Consider the following 17,146-nt stretch of genomic DNA (forward strand, 5'->3'; position numbering starts at 1 on the left):
TCTGAACATTTGGATGTCTTACCAGCCTCCTTTCAAACTGCCCCCCAAACTTCCTTTGGAACCTCAACTCCTATTATTCTTAACCCTTTTTTCCCAACACTCACACTGTGCTCTAGACACACTGATGTTAGTATTCCCATTATTTCTCAAAATATGCCATGCTGTTTGCTGCCTCTCAACCTTCGCTCTTGGAATGGCCTTATCCACTTGTCTGCCTGGCAGGATCTTTAATTCTGAAAACAAGTTGGCAAACTGGAAGGAAATGGTTCTCAGGATAAGGAAGGCCCCAGTGGCAGTTGCCTTCTTTCACGCCACTCTAGTTTGAAAGTAGTCAAGAATGCAGAATGATGCTTCCAGTTGATATATAGAGTGATTAATTCAATCAGTATTGAGCACTTGCCATGTGTTCAGCACTGTTCAGGCTCTAAGATGGGGTAGTAAATGCACCCTCATGGAGCACAAGTTATATATACCAGGGGTGCCAAAAAAATGGACACATTTTAAGTGATGTTAACATTTTGGTCAGCGTTGCTCAAGCAGTAGTTGGCTGTACTCAGAAGTGTCTGTACACTGATGGTAACCACTTTGAGCACCTCTTGTAATTGCGGAAGTCAAATGTGACTAGTATTCATCTTTTTTCCCCCCCTTCTCCCCTCCCCCGCAAACTCTGAGTCAAGCCGTTGTTCTCAGTCTAGTTGTGGAGGACACAGCTCACTGGCCATGTTGGTACTATGAGCCTTGTGCTCTACCCGGCTGAGCCAGTTAGTTGCCGGCCGCCAACCCGTGCTCACAGCCACTCACGGCAGCACACAGCAGCCATGGCAGCTCCCGCTGGCCGCACGCTGCTCAGGGCAGCCCAGCTCCAGGTCTAGCGGTTGTTCACAGATCTAGCTGTAGAGGGCGCAGCTCATTGGCCCATGTGGGAATCGAACCAGCGACCTCGTTGTTAGGAGCGCAGCACTCCAACCACCTGAGCCACCTGGCCACCCCCAGACTAGTATTCATCTTGTGTTATCGGTATATATTAATGCAGTGTTTTCCTTTCCTAAAATGTGAATACATTTTTTTGGCACCCTCTGTATCTGTGTGTGTGTGTGTGTGTGTGTGTGTGTGTGTGTGTGTAATATAGACAATTATATAAAGATAGTTCCAAAAAAATGTATACACATTTTTTTAAAATTGGGGACTATTGGGGAACAGTGTATCTTTCCAGGACCCAGCAGCTTCATGTCAAGTCATTGTTTTCAATCTGGTTGTAGGGCGCAGCTGAGCTCCAAGTCAAGTTGTTGTTTTTTCAATCTAGTTGTGGAGGGCGCAACTCACTAGCTCATGTGGGAATCGAACTGGCGACCTAGGTGTTATGAGCACTGTGCTCCAACCACTGAGCCAACCAGCCGCCCATATACACATTTTAAGAAAGAAAAAGAAATGATTAAAATTGTAATAATTAATATATACTGATAACAAAAGATGATACTGGTCATGTGTGACTTCTGCAATTACAAGTGGTTCTCAAAGTGATTACCCTCAGTGTTCACACACTTCTGATTATGGCGAACTACTGCTTGAGCAATGTTGACCAAAGTGTCCACTTGTATACATGTTTTTGGCACTCCCACTATATAGTATAGACAGTTACATATATAATGTAGACTGTATATATAGTAAACATGCCTTCATGGAGCACGTTATGTTTGTGTGTGTGTGTGTGTGTGTGTGTGTGTGTGTGTGTAATATAGACAGTTATATATATAATATAGACTACATACAAGGTGTGATCAAAAATATGGTGAATATTTAAATTTAAAAAATTTATTTCGGTAAAAGACACACTGCCATTAATCCCTCTCGCTTTAAACACACTTACCCCATCATTCTTGCCACTTTCTGAAGCAGTTCTGGCAGTTCTCTTTCGTGAGTGTCTTTAGTTGCAATATTATGGCTGCCTCGATGTCCTGAATGATTTTGACTTTGAGGAAGAGCCAGAAGTCATACGGTGCCAGATCCAGTGAATAAGGTAGATGAGGACACACCATAATGTTTTTATTTGACAGAAATTTCTGTATACTAGAAGCGATGTGTGACACAGAGAGTTGTCATGATGGAGGATGATTTACAGCACACTTTAAAACACACCTTCTCTCAACCGTAGCTCACACCCGACTGGCTGCATTGAACAAGTTTAAACTTGTCACTATTACTAAGGTTCAATGTGCTGCAGACTACATTGAAGATCTCTGCCTTTCCACTGGATGGCACTTGGCAGCAGCATTCACTGTAGATTTTGATTACACCTCATATATGTAATAGTGATAATTGAAGTGTTCCATAAGTACTCTGTTTTGCTTGTTAGCTTCATAATCTGTCAGAGCGGTCTTACCTGTATCTATCATATGGTTAGGAAATAGTGGTTTATACCTACATTGAGCTCACTTCTACATATCCATTTTTAATTCATAATTCTCTCCATTTTTTCTTTCATTCATGGATTTGTGGATTTCTATACAGAAAGATACCTTCTTAACATCTAGCATCATTTTTCCTGTATATTAAGGGTCTGTTTTGAATAGCTTCTCTTTCCACTTACTGTTTCACCCGTAAATCCTAAATTTCAATAACCAGTAAGTTTGTATTTGCCTATTTCTATTAAAATTCCAGAATCACTTTATTATAACGATATTTGTGCATGGATCTAGAGAGATCAGAGATAGTCAGTATAGTCCAGTTTCCTGTTGTCATTGGTCAGTGACCTTGTTTTCTTGTATTGAAGGCTATGATGAGTACTGAATTTTTAATCTTTTACTCAGTATTTTCCTTTTGATTGATAAAAGTTAGCTTTTAGCAGTGTAGCATAGTGGTTCAGAGTGTGCGTTCTGCAGCTAGACTGCCTGGATGCAAATCTCACAGTGAAATTGGACAAGTTGCATGCCACGTTTGTGCCTTTGTCTTCATTGGTACAACGGGGAAAATGATAGTTCCAACAGGATTGTTTGAGGATCGAATGAGTTAATAATACTTGTAAAGTGCCTAGATCAGGGCCTGGCACATAGTAAGCTCCCAGTGAATATTCGCACTCTCTTCAGCTGTTGCCTCCTCTTCTCTTTTACAGCACTTTCTGGTGTATAGAAAAGACCTCAAAATATGTTAACTATGATTATAATTATTTTGTTTAATATCTGTGGTTTAGTGCAGTGTAATTAATAAAGGGTTTTCCTTATTTTTTTCCCCAGAGTGTTATAGTGATTTTTTAAATGAAGACTTTGATGTAAAGACTTACACTTCCCAATCTATTCATCAAGCTGTAATTGCTGAACAACTAGCAAAACTTGCCCAAGGAATCAGTCAATTGGATAAAGAACTACACTTACAGGTACTTCTAGTCTTCTGGATCATACGGATTATTCAGCCTAAAGCGATACTTTGTCATTTTTATAATCCTTTTATTTTTTAATCTAAATGCACATTTATATGAACAAATGTATAACTTCTCTATGGCTTATTTTTCAAAGTATATTTTTGAAGTTTTCTGTAAACTACTCTGTTGAAAAGCTAGTATACCCATCTGTCCAAAACCTATTATTCATACTTTGTTTTTACCACCCTGACATGCAGTGAACATAGGTGGGCAAAAAATAAGATGACATTGATAAAGATAATAGAATATGGAATTTGGAAATAGAACGGTTTGAATAAGAAAAATAGGGATCTTCACATTGGCAATTCATACTTCATGACCAGAAAGTGTAACACATGCTGCAATTACAGAAAATTGATAAATTTGTGGTGGATAGAACACAATATAGGATGTTAGGAGATGTGTCCTAATCTCAGCTGTGCTCTGTTGCCTTTTATATTATTTAATATCTTTGAGTCTTGCTTTGTTTTTTAAAAAATCTGTCAAGTGGGTGGGAGTGAATAAGAGGAGACTGTAGTAGAAAATCTTGAAGTTTCCTTCCTCTACTATTGTTCTATAATTTTTATTGGGTGGTTTTATGGTATACTTCCTAGTATTGCCTTTTGCCTGAGTAGGCACTTAATAAGTATTTAAATGAATGAACAAATTCAAATGGACTGTTTACCAGGAAAACCAGATCTGGTATCACATGAGACATAATCACTTACATTTTTTTTGTGTCTTACGTTATCAATTACAAGAGCAGGTTAGTTTTGGACTAGGATGACTTCTAAGGTCACTTTAAGTCTACAATTCTGACTAATTAGAGTTCAATATTTATTGATAAACATTGATAAAACACTTAATTGTCAGGCTCTGCATTAGGCTATGCGATAGAAAAATAAACACATTTCTCTGGCTCCTCAAGGACTCACAGACCAGTGGCAGATATGTACAGAAATAATGAAGGCAAGTGATACCTATTTTAAATAGAATGGTACAAAGTGCTTCTGGAAGCAGGGGGAATGCACTTAACTCTGCCTAGGGATCTCGGGGTGGCTTTGTGCAAGAATCACCACCTGAAATTCTTTCTGCCCTTTTATGGTTGGTATTTTCCTTATTCCTTGCATGCAATACCTTTTCTGCAGGAATTAATAAAAGTTGAAATTTATTTAACATCTCTTAGAGGGGACAAGTGAGACTTACAGTTGTTTTGGGTGTGAGGTAGAAGTTGTCTCTGAGATCTGAACCTGCTATAATTATTTGTCTGCAGAAAAAAATTGGGATAATGCTAACTATACCCATAAATTTAATAAAAGTAATTTAAAATTTAATTGAGATGATTAAAATTACAAAAGATGTCCTAACGTATGTATTGGTTGTTGCTTAGTACAGGAAACAGAAACTGATTTAGGTATTTAAAGCAGGACACTGTTTAATACAGAGAATTGGGTGCTTATGTAATCGTTGGATGACAGTGGACTGAGTTGAAGGATCTAGGATAGATGCGACACAGATGCCCGGAAGCTCCTGCTGTCACCTCCCTGCTATTGCTATGGGTACCTGGTAACTAAACTCTAGAGTAACCTGCTAGCTCAACTGTCTGTAAATCCTCAGGTCTCAGGACCTCTCTTACTGGCCAAAACAGTAACAGGAAGATAGCTTTCCTCCTCTGTCTTGAAAATCTCTTGGAAATTCACCAATAGGCTACAGGGGAGTTTTTGAAACTGTAGTTTTAGGCTTTTCAACCTTTCCAAAGTATTTATCATAAAGGACAAAGAAGAATAAAGAATTTAAAAAAAAGTTAGTCTTGTTAGATTGGACATATTGATGACTATATTAATGGATTGGGGAAAATTCAGATGTCTTCTGGCAATCTTAAGGATAAGAGATATAGAAGACCAAAAGTGACACTCATTTTAGAGGGATATGATAGAAAGGGACTTGATAGAATGACAATGATATCTGAAACAGGACTGAGTGGAGGATGCGGGGGTTCCAGTGAATGAATCCTCGGGGATTAAGAGCTTCAGTTTGCAGATTAAACATGAAAATCTAAAGGGGACACAATGATAAAGATTCTTGTATTAGTCTAAAGATTTACACGATTTCTTAATGTTTCTAAAATCTCTTGCATGTGGGCTTTCACTCTTAACCTTTTAAATTTTTTAATATGGTCATTCACACAGCCCTAACTTTCATAAAAACATCAACCTTCTGCAGGGAGGAGGGTTGCTGTGACCCTGGGAAACTAGAAGCAAAGAGTGCTGTTCAGGGGTAGGTGGCACTGATTCTGCCTTATCTTCCCAAATTGAAATGTGGGCTTAATGATACTGAATTAAGTTCAAGAACTAAGAGAAGCTGATATTTGAAAACATTCTTTAAAGGGAAAGCATATACTAGCGTGGCAAAAATTAGCCGTTTTTCATTTTTCGGTTTTGGCACAAGTGCACCTGCACGTCCCATTAGGAAAGCAAGGGACTAGTGAAAAGGCTGTATCTTCTTTGGCTCCATGTCAAACTATAAGTGTGTTTGTGTTCTTGCTAATAACTCATCTCAAACACACCTTTGTATCTGTATATATATATTTTTAAATGTTAGTATTTGCCCTCTTCCTATACGGAGAGAGACCTTGTGGTTACAAAGAAAAATAGCTAATACTTAGAGGGTGTGCTGATTATTCATTTTTGATTTTCAGGTTGTTGCAAGACATGAAGATTTACTGGCACAAGCAACTGGGATTGAGTCTTTGGAAGGTACATTTCCATTAACTATTACGGATTATATAGAGTTAGAATAAGCATTGACAGACTTTTTCTGCTAAGGGTCACATAGTAAATATCTTAGACTTTGCAGACCATGCCATCTCTGTTGCAACTACTAAACTGTTAATTGCAGAGTGAAAGCGCCAGAAAATACGTAACTGAATGTGTGTGGCTATGTTCCAACAAATCTTTAATAAAACTTTGCTGACTCCTGAGCTAAACTATCTGTGTTCAAATCCTTGCTTTGCCATTCACTAGGTACTCGCACGTGACTTTGGACAAGTTGCTTAATCTTTCTGTGCCTTAGTTTTATCTATGAAGGAAGAGTATTTATATGTGCTAACATGGTGTCATTCTGAGGATTAAATGAGCTAGCAGAATGCTTAGAACAATTTCTGGCACTTATTTAATGCTTCTATAGCTGTTGATTAAAACAACAAAAACATCAAGAATACCAGAGTGGATAGTTGTGGAAATAAGCTTGAATTCTTTCTTGTTTTTGGCTTATTTTGAAACTCTTATTAGTGAATGGATAGTAGAATAATGATACATTCGTTTTTTATTTTTATGAATCCTCTTATTTTTGTTTGGCTAAGTCTTCTATGAATTTTTTTGTTCTCTCTTGATTAAACTATATCTCATAAATATGAAATGTTAATATGTTTTATATTATCACTTGTGTTGTGATTGCTGTTATTAATCATTACACATCAAAAAAACGCTAAGTAAATGTATTGGCTGTGTGCCACGTCAGGGACAGTGGATGGGGGCGGTGAGGTTGACACAGTGTGAGGGATATAAATGATAAACCTCTAACCATTACTTTGTTTTGTGCACCTAAAACTAATTAAAAAAAACACACAAAAGAACACTAAGTGATGTTTTCCTGTGTTGATCAACTTGTTAAGGAGGAAGAATATTGTTTTTTGTGATGCAATATTCTGTAATGTTTCCCTCAGTATTGCTTATGCACTCAAAGGTATATTATTCTCAGCACGTACGCTGTTTCTAAGACATCTTGATGAAGATCTTAGTATTTTCGGAAATAATAGTTTGACTGTTATTTTAATATTTATGGTATGTGTCAGATTGTGTTCTTGGGAAAATTAAAAGGCTCTAAGTACTGACTTAGTATCGGAAATTAATTATGTTTTTTAATCTCTAATTGTTTTTCATGTGTTTCTGGAAGCAAGTAAATAATATTGTTTTAATGGTAATTTTTTTAAACAAATGATAAATGATTGTTTCATTTGTAAAAACCCATAAGAAATCAGAATCAATGTACTACTTAGTATGAATATGAATACTAAGTATGCATATGAATGTATATGTGTACGTATGAATCATCACAACTGAAATACTTCTCATTGTGGTTTTCTTCTATGCGTTTAGTTCTGTCATGGGCTTGCTTTTCCCAGAATGCTTTTCAGTGATTATAACATTTAAAATATACTCTTGGACTGAGTTAGAATCACTATTCGTTGAATGAGTGTATACAGTACAAAGGGTGGCTTCTCTGAATTCCTGTGATAACCTAAGAGTATTTCCAGATTATTTGAACATACAAAGTCAAAGTATGAATTGGTTAGTATTCATTTTAGCATTGTGTATTTTTAACCATGTTCTTTTGAGATGCGGAAAAGTAAGTATAGTATGTATTTGGAAAAGAATATTATCCCAAATTCTACTTCATCTGCTTTTTTCCTGTCTATTTTAAATTTTGTTGTATAAGTAGTTTGGAGATATATTTATTAAGCCTATTTTATTAAAAGTTGTCCCCTATTCATTATTGTTCATTTATTCATGTAAATATTAGATGAAAATTTGTGAGGTTCCAGGCAGTTGTAACAGGAGATAGAGGCCCTGTCCTTACAGAATGCTTAATTAAGCTTGTTTTATAAAAAGAGATATCCTCAATCATTCATTTGTTCACTCAATCAAATAGTAATTGAGAACTAGTAATGGAGGTATCAGGCACCTGTGAACAGTACACAAAGTCACTATTCCTATGGAACTTTCTAGGTGGGGAAGTAGACAAAAAAATGTACAAATAGGAAACTTCAGATTTTCATTCTAAATGTAATGGTAAATCATTGCAGGTTTTGAATGAGAGGTATAGTGTGATAAGATTAATGCTCTTAAACGTGTCACTTGGTGGTCTTATAGGAAAGCAAGAGTAGAATCGGGGTACCAATTTAGAAGCTACCAGAGTAGTAGAAGTTGATTTGCGTGGTGGAAGTAAAGAGAGAGTGAAATGGATGGGATAAAATGGGGCAGAGCTGATAGGATTTGTTGATGGGAGATGAAAAGGCTGAGGGAAAAAGTCACCAGGAGTGATTCCTTAAGATTTTAGTCCGGAAAATTGGACAGATGATGGTCTGAGTAACTGAGATGGGTTAGACTGGAGAATATTATGATTTTGATGGGTCAGGGTGGGGAAAAATTATCTTGGGTGTCTTGAATTTGAAATAAGAGAGTTCAGGGCTAAAGATGTGTGTGTGTGTGTGTGTGTGTGTGTGTGTGTGTACATAAATAGGCAAATATAAAGAAAATCTATATAGACATATGTATATATGTGTATACAAGTGGATGCATGTATGTATAAAATCATTACTTTATTGAACAAATAATATTTAAAACGTTGGGATTAAATGAAGTTCCTAAGAGAGATTGTAGGTGAGAGATGAAGATGGCTGAGGATCAAATGTTGGAGTGCTCCATTGTGTGGAGATCTAACAGAGGAGGAATGTGATGACTTGGAATCCCCGAGAAAAAACAGAGAGGGAGTAGTTTAACTATGTCATGAATTTCTGAGAGTTCAAACAAGGTAAAGACAGAACCGACAATGGACAATCAAATTTGGCATCTTGGAGATTTCTGGTGACTTTGATAAGATTGTTTTGATGGAGTGTATATGAAAAGCCTATTGAGATTACCTTGTGGAGAGAACATGATGAAGGAAGTGATGATAACAAGTAAGGTCAGTCCATTCTTAGAGGTTTAAGGTCAATGAACCATAAAACCAGTTGAAAAATGAGACTGCTTGAGGCCAGCGAGGTTTCTATTGGACTGAGCCATATTAAAGCATATTTGTATGCTGATAGAAATGTTTATTAGTTCTAATATTATTTCATCTAATATATTGACAACATTCTATACTTAATTTATTTAGAGTAATATATGTCAAAACTATAACTATGCCAGTTGATACAGAAACTGAGTTTTAGTGAATGGATTTCAAAATAAATCTGTAACATTGGAAAGCCTATTTTTAGGCACATAAAATAGTAAAATTTGAGATCCATATGAAAATATTTGTACAATTTTGTAAAACGATTATCATGTTGTATATATGGAGAGTAAAGGCAATAATATACTTGCCGTCCATGTTTATTATTTATCTAGCATATAGTTAAATAACAACTATTCATTGACTACTTTTCAAAGGAAGTATTTGCGTTAGGCTCTGGCCACACAATGATGAATGAAAAAGATACTTTCCCTAACCGCCAGGAATTTATAGTCTACTAAGAGAGTAAAACATTAAACAGATATGCAAATGGATATATAATTACCTAATGTAATTAGTGCCTTGAAGGAAATGTATGCTGTAGAAGAAAATAACAAGAGAATCTAAACTAGTTCAGGGATCTGTTAATGATTGTTTATGTTAAGCTAAGGTTTGAACTAATAGTTTATCCACTTGGAGCCTGGCAGTGGGTTTGGGGGTTGGAGAGACCATACCTGAAAGAGATACACCATTTCCAGATCATGTAGCGCCTTGTAGACCAAGCTGTGGACTTCAGTTCTAACATAGGAGTGAGGGGAAAACCATGGAAAGGTTTTAGCAGAACAATGTTATGATATAATTTTCACTTTTAAAAATCATCGAGGCTTTTTTTTTTTGGAATTATAATACAATACACATTAACATGAAATTTACCATTTTATCCATTTTAAAAGTATTTAATTCAGTGGTGTTAATTACATTTACAGTGTTGGGCAACCATCACTATCTAGTTCCAGAACTTTTCATCACCCCAAATGAAACCCTATACCCATTAAGCAGTCGCTCCCCATTCCTTAGTGTAGCAAAAATTGGGGGGGGGGGAGATAGTTAGAGGCTTTTATAATAGTGCTGATAAAGATACTGGCTGCTTAGATTACAATGGTGGCAGGAAAAAAAATTGAAATTTGTCTATGTATGTGTATATGTAAAACTATATTTTTCTCTTTTAATTTTTTACCTAATTTTCATCCTTGTAAATTTGTAAAGTGATGTAAGCTGTTATGTTTTCCTAGGTGTTCTTCAGATGATGCAGACAAGAATTGGGGCTTTACAGGGAGCTGTTGATAGGTACTGTTGTTCATTTTGTAAATAAATGGAATGGAAGGATTTTTCTCTGTTGATATTTTGAAGATAATTTTACTGTCACTCCTCTCTTCATTTTTCCTTTAGGATGAAAGCAAAAATTGTTGAACCATATAATAAAATAGTAGCCCGTACTGCACAACTAGCAAGGCTTCAGGTAGGTCCTCACTTTTCATTTCTTTGTACTTTGTTAATTCATTTTGTTTTTATAAGTGGACAATTTCCAAGAGAATGAATTCTGAGAAAATAAGCTGATATTGAGAGAGAAGGGGAAAAATACTAAAGGGCTTTCAAATAAGAGATCCAGTTAAAAATATACAATCAAAACTACTGTTCAAGTGAATTATTCTCACTCTTATTGCAGGGTATAATCACTTCTTAACTCTTTAGAATTCAAACTTATTTCTTTTAATAGAGAACAGGAAGAAACCTAGTGTTTATTGAGTTCTTGCAGTTTACTGTTGTTAACCGTAAGGAACCCAAACCTATAGTTGTTCTAATAGCAGTGCTTGTTCAAGAAATTCAGGTTGTGATGAAAATTTAGTGATTTTCTAGCTTTATGAGAAGGATACACAAAACATTATTTTATTTTCCACATAGTTTCCATAGATTATTCAAAAGGGATTTGCTTTTAGTTAGATATGTAGATTGTTTTAGGCTTCTCACAATTGTAGGTACTACTGCTGTGAATTATTTTATTTTATATATATATATAGCCTTTTCTCCTCTTTGGGTTATTTTCCTAGGAAATCCAGTAACTTTGCACTTCATTTTAGAAAGGCAGAGTAAAGTTCTCTTTTATTCTCCTCGTTCCCTTGTTATGTTTTATTCATGTAATCTGAGGATCTGATACTGCCCTCATTTTTTTTCTTCTATTAGCAACATTTTCCCCTTCTTTCTTGGTGATCTTATTTACCAGTATTCTATCAACGTTCTGTTCTTTCTCCATTGGTTTTCTTTTTTGCTATTGTTTTTTCTACAGTCTCCTGCTTTATCCATTCCTACTCCCCTGTTCTCGCCATGGATATAACCTGCCTTATAACATCTACTGTCCATTATGTGACACTTTTGGGAATCACAGAATATCATGGTGTTTTTCCTAAGTTCATTTAATATAACCAAACCTTATTCTCCTCCAGACGTTGGCCTAAGGTCTGGTGCTGGAGGCATCCTTAAGACTGTGGAGTCTTCTCTCAAATAGCTGATAGGAGAGTAGGGGAGACAGGCTGATGACTATAATGTGTAATAAAGGCAGTGATAGTGGTAATTAACACTGCAGAGTGTTTACTATCTTATTTATCCTGATAGTGTTCCAAAGAGATTGTTTTATATACAGAGATATTGAAAGTTTTCCATCAGTTTACTTTTAACCTCTTTGTCTTATACTTAAAGTGCATTTCTTGTAGGCAGCGTATAGTTGGGTCTTGCTTTTTTAACCCATCTTATAAAATCTGCTTTTCAGTTGGGGTACTTACGGCATTTACATTTAAGGTGGTTATTAACATGGTTAGATTTAAATCTGTCATCTTGTTATCTGTTTTTCCCATTTGTTCTTTTTCCTTTTTCCCCTTTGTTTTCTGCCTTGGTTTGGGTTGAGTAGTTTTGTAATTCCCTTTGCTTCCTTTGTTGGCTTATTATCCATAACTTCGTTTTTTTTATTTTATTTTACTGATTGCATTAGGATGTATAGTATACATTTTAACTTCTCAGTATACCTTCTAGTGATATTTTACCACTTCACATTGCGTATAAGGACCTTACAATAGTATACTTTCATTTCTTCCCTCCCAGCTTTTGTGCTATTATTATATATTTTACTCTTATATATGTTATAAACCCCACAATATGTTGTTATTGTTTTTATTTAAACAGTCACTTATCTTTTAAAGAGATTTAAAAAGAAAATCTCATACATTCATCTATGTAGTTACGATGCTTTTCTTTTCTTTGATTAGACTCATATTTTCTTTTGCCCTAAAAAATTATTTTAACATTTCTTTTAGTGTGCATCTGCTGTTGATGAATCTTTCAGCTTTTGTATGTCTAAAAAGGCCTTTATTTAATCTTTGATTTCTAAAGGTATTTTGCTGGACATAGAATTCTAGGTTGAATGATTTGTTGCTTTCAGTACTATAAAAATGCTGCCCAACTGTCTTCTCATTTGCATTGCTTCCTATGAGAAATTTGTTACTATCTTTGTTTCTCTGTACATAATGTGTTCTTTGCCCCACTCTTTTTAAAATTTTCACTTTATCACTGGGTTTTGAGCAATTAGATTATGACATGCCTTGGTGACCTGTGTGTGTGTGTGTGTGTGTGTGTGTTGTGTGTGTGTTTGTTTTTGCTTACAGTTCATTGTGCTTCTTGGATCTGTGGGTTTAAAATTTTTATCAAATACAGAAAATGTATAGCCATTATTTCTCTAAATGTTTTTCTGTTCCTCCCTTTTCCCCCAGTTTGGGGACTGCAATTACACATATACTGTATTAAGTGTCTTCCAGGTATCTCACAGATCGCTGGGTACTCTATTCATTTTCTTTCTTATCTTCACAGTCTTCTTTTCCCTGTGTGTTTTATTCTGGGTAATTTCTCTCTTTTTGTCTTTAAGTTGACTAATCATTTGTTCTATACTGTCTAATCTGCCCCTAATCTCATTCAGTGTGTACTTTTCATTTCTTTTATCTTCTTTTTTCCCCTCTAGAAGTTTGATTGATTTGGGTCTTCTATACTTTCCATTTATCTACTTAATTTTTTTAACATATGGAATACTGTTAACATAACTATTTTAATGTCTTTGCTCCTTTGTGGAGTATGTCAGTCACACTGTAGTCCAGTTTTAAAACATTTCCATCACTGCAAAAAGATCCCTCCTGTCTGTTTGCCATTGTCTTATTCTGTTTGGGCTGTTATAACAATACTGCAGACTAGGTGGCTTCTAAACTACAGAAACGTGTTTCTCACAGTTGTGGAGGCCGGAAGTGTGAATCAGGGTGCATCCTGGTGCGGGCCCTCTTCTGGGTGGCAGAGTCATTCCCTTGTTGTGTCCTCACATGGTGGAGAGGGTTAGGTTGCTCTTGGGGGTTTCTTCTAAGGACACTCATCCCATTCATGAGGGCTGCACCCTCATGACCTAATTACCTCCCAGAGACCCCACTTTGGGGGTTAGAATGTGAATTTTAATATTCAGTCCCTTCCAGCCATTAGTCCTTGTTCCCTCCCCCAGTTCCCACCCCAACTAATCGATTTTGTGTCTCTATAGATTTGCCTTTTCTGGTCATTTCATGTAAATGGAATCATACAAGAGACAGTATTGTATGTCTGGCATCTTTTACTTTGCATAATGCCTTTGAGGTTCATCCATGTTATAGAATGTCACCAGTAGTTCATTCTTTTTATACTGCTGAGTACTGTTGTGTTTTATGGATGTACCACATTTTGTTTATTCATTCACTAGTTGTTGGACATTTGGATTGTTTCCAGTTATTGGCTTTTATGAAAATGCTGCTATGAACCTTTGCTTACATGTATTTGTGTGGACCTGTGCTTTCATTTCTCTTAGATAGATTTCTAGAAATGGAATTGCTAGCTTGTGTGGTAAGTTTGTTTAATTTTTTAAGGAACAACCATATTGTTTTCCAAAGTGCTTATGCCATTTTACATTCTCATCAGTATGTGAGGGATCTAGTGTCTACATATCCTCACAACATTTATTTTCTCTGTTTTGATTATGGCCATTCTAGTAGGTGTGAGATGGTAACTTGTTATGGCTTGAGTTTACATTTCTTAAATGACTAATGACATTAAGCATCTTTTCATGTGCTTATTAGTCATTAGTATATCTTTAATCTATTCATTAGTATACTTTAATCTTTAGTCTATTCACATCTTTTAGCCATTTTTAAAATGAGTTGTTTATCTTACTGAGTTGTGGGTTTTTTTAATATTATTATGATACAAGTACTTTATCTGATGTATGATTTGCAGTATTTTCTCCCAGGCTATGACTTGACTTTTCATTTTTTAAATGGTGTCTTTTGAAATACAAATTTTTAAATTTTGATGAAGCCCAAATAATCATATTTTCTTCTTTTGGATTGTTAGCACCAAGATTTTTCTTGAAAAATCGTTTCTTTCCTCATTGAATTTTTTTGCTGTCTTCACAAAATTGAATTGACTATATATGTGTAGGATTATTTCTGGAGTCTACTCTCTCAATTGATCTAGTTTTCTACCCTTATATTATTAGTACACTGTCTTAATTACTGCAGCTTTGTAGTAAATATTTTTTTTTTTTAGCCAGATGACTTTGAAAAAGGATACTATTTTAATTCCTTTGCAAGCCATGTAAATTTTACAATCATCTTGTCAGTTTACCAAAAATCTGGTTAGGATTTTGACTGGAAATGTATTGCATCTGTAGGTAATTTGGGGAGAATCGACATCTCAACAATTTTGAGTCTTTCAATTCATGTAGGTATGATATATCTACATTTATTTAAGTCTTCTGTAATTTCAGCAATAATTGGTTTTTAATTTGGTTAAATTTATCTCTAAATATTTTCTTTATTATACTAAATGGTATTATTTTAAAAATTTTATGTCTCTAATGTTTACTGCTATTTTATAGAGATACAGTTGATTTTTTAAAATTGACTCTATAAAGGAAATTATGAGGTTTTCTTTTTTAAAGTTAAATTTTCTCTTCATATTGTTAGTAGATATAGCATGAGTTAATTTCAGTATTGTTTGAAGTAGAGAATAGATAAGATAATGAGGGGATAATCGCTGAGGAGCTCTAGATCTTATAAGCTAGTGGAACATCTCAGGTGAGAGATACTCTGTTAGTTATGGCAGAGGGTACAAATATGGATTAGATAGTCCTTCTCTTCAGAAAGTTTGTATAATGATTAAAGGAAATATGATAACTGTACACAGTGACCAAATAAAATACTACTGATTACATAAATGCCAAAATAAAGTAACGAGGAATATTCAAAGGAGAGAGAAATTATATGCAGTTAGATTGTTTTCTGAAATGTTTAATGTTTAATTAGGAAATGGCATTCGAGATGGGCTTAAGAAAAATAGGCTATTGAGAGATTTGAAGTAAATCTTTAAGAATGAATGAGATTTGATACGGATTTTAAAGAGTAGGTAGATTTGAGTAGGCTGAGATTAGAGTAGGGAATTACAGATAGAAAGAAGAATATAACAGAGGCATGAGGTGGATGCTTGCAAGGGCATGTCCAAAGAATGGTAATGAAAGCCTGCATTAAAAGAATTAACTCAAGCTATTTCCCCTTGTCCTTCTTCCTTATTAATTGTATTTGTAAGCCTCCTTGTTCACGAAAGACAGACTTGAGTCAGTCATCTTCTCAGTGAAAGTCTTTATCCTAAACCCTCGTGTTCCATTTTCTGTCTTATACCTCCCCTGATTTTCTACTCTCTCAGTACTTTACCCCACGCCTCTTATTTTTCAAACATCTTTATTGAGGTACGATTTACATATCATAAAATTTACCCATTTTAACTATGCAATTAAATTTCCTAAACTTTCTGTCCCCTCTGCTCTCCAAATTTAGTCTGTAACTGCACATTTCTTTGTCTTCTTTCCTAATATTACATAAAAAAATGGTCTCCTTATTTCTATCTAATACTTTTTCAAGCTTTTTATTAAGCTATATATAAAGTACAGTTTTGTTACTTTTTTTTTTTTTTGTCTGAAATTGTATCTTTCACTTTTGTGGTAAGTGAAAGCTACTGTCCTCGAAAAATGTTTTTATGTCATCTGTGTCATATTCATCACCTTTACCTTTAGCTAAAGTTAACCGTACCATCCTCTGATTCTTTTTGTATATTTCCTGTAGTACTGTGACTTTTCAGTTATGAAAAGAACATTTAATGTTTAGATATAAGCACAACATCTATTAAGAACCTAAGAGTAAAGACGTTAACTTACTACACAGAAGTTAGGCCTACCTGAGTTGGAGGGTGTTGGTTTGGTCTGTAACAAAGGTTCATGTTTCGCCTTATACTTATATTTTGACTTCAGTGTTAACACTTTTGGTAGAATTTCTATTATCTGAGGAGCTTTTTTGGATGGAGTATACTTATTGTCACATACTTTAAAAATTTCTAGTTTGTCTTTTAGATTTACTAAACAATGTATTTTTTGTATTTTTTTTATTATTTATTTTATTGGGGAAGGGGAACAGGACTTCATTGGGGAACAGTGTATACTTCCAGGACTTTTTTCCAAGTCAAGTTGTTGTCCTTTCAGTGTTAGTTGTGGGGGACGCAGCTCAGCTCCAGGTCCAGTTGCCATTGCTAGTTGCAGGGGGCGCTGCCCACCATCCCTTGCGGGAGTCGAACTGGCAATCTTGTGGTTGAGAGGATGCGCTTCACCCAACTGAGCCATCTGGGAGCTAAGCGGCAGCTCAGCTCAAGGTGCTGTGATCAATTTTGGTTGCAGGGGGCGCTGCCCACCATCCCTTGCGGGAGTCGAGGCATTGAACTGGCAACCTTGTGGTTGAGAGCGCGCGCTCCAACCAACAGAGCCATCTGGGAGGCAGCTCAGCTCAAGGTGCCGTGTTCAATCTCAGTTGCAGAGGGCAG

The 17,146-nt window shown here is 35.5% G+C and overlaps 1 protein-coding gene across 1 annotated transcript in view; it reads left to right on the forward strand.

Annotated features, from left to right (window-relative positions):
• The window catches only part of COG5 (component of oligomeric golgi complex 5), a 310,758-nt gene that overhangs the window by 4,155 nt on the left and 289,457 nt on the right, over positions 1-17,146 (forward strand). Inside the window, exons 2-5 of the mRNA XM_019745323.2 lie at positions 3,231-3,370; positions 6,093-6,150; positions 10,462-10,516; positions 10,619-10,688. Coding sequence (XP_019600882.1) covers positions 3,231-3,370; positions 6,093-6,150; positions 10,462-10,516; positions 10,619-10,688 — 323 coding nt within the window. The remainder of the gene's footprint in view (positions 1-3,230; positions 3,371-6,092; positions 6,151-10,461; positions 10,517-10,618; positions 10,689-17,146) is intronic.

The sequence above is a fragment of the Rhinolophus sinicus genome, linkage group LG09 (assembly GCF_036562045.2).
Source record: "Rhinolophus sinicus isolate RSC01 linkage group LG09, ASM3656204v1, whole genome shotgun sequence".
In the NCBI taxonomy this organism is placed as follows: domain Eukaryota; kingdom Metazoa; phylum Chordata; class Mammalia; order Chiroptera; family Rhinolophidae; genus Rhinolophus; species Rhinolophus sinicus.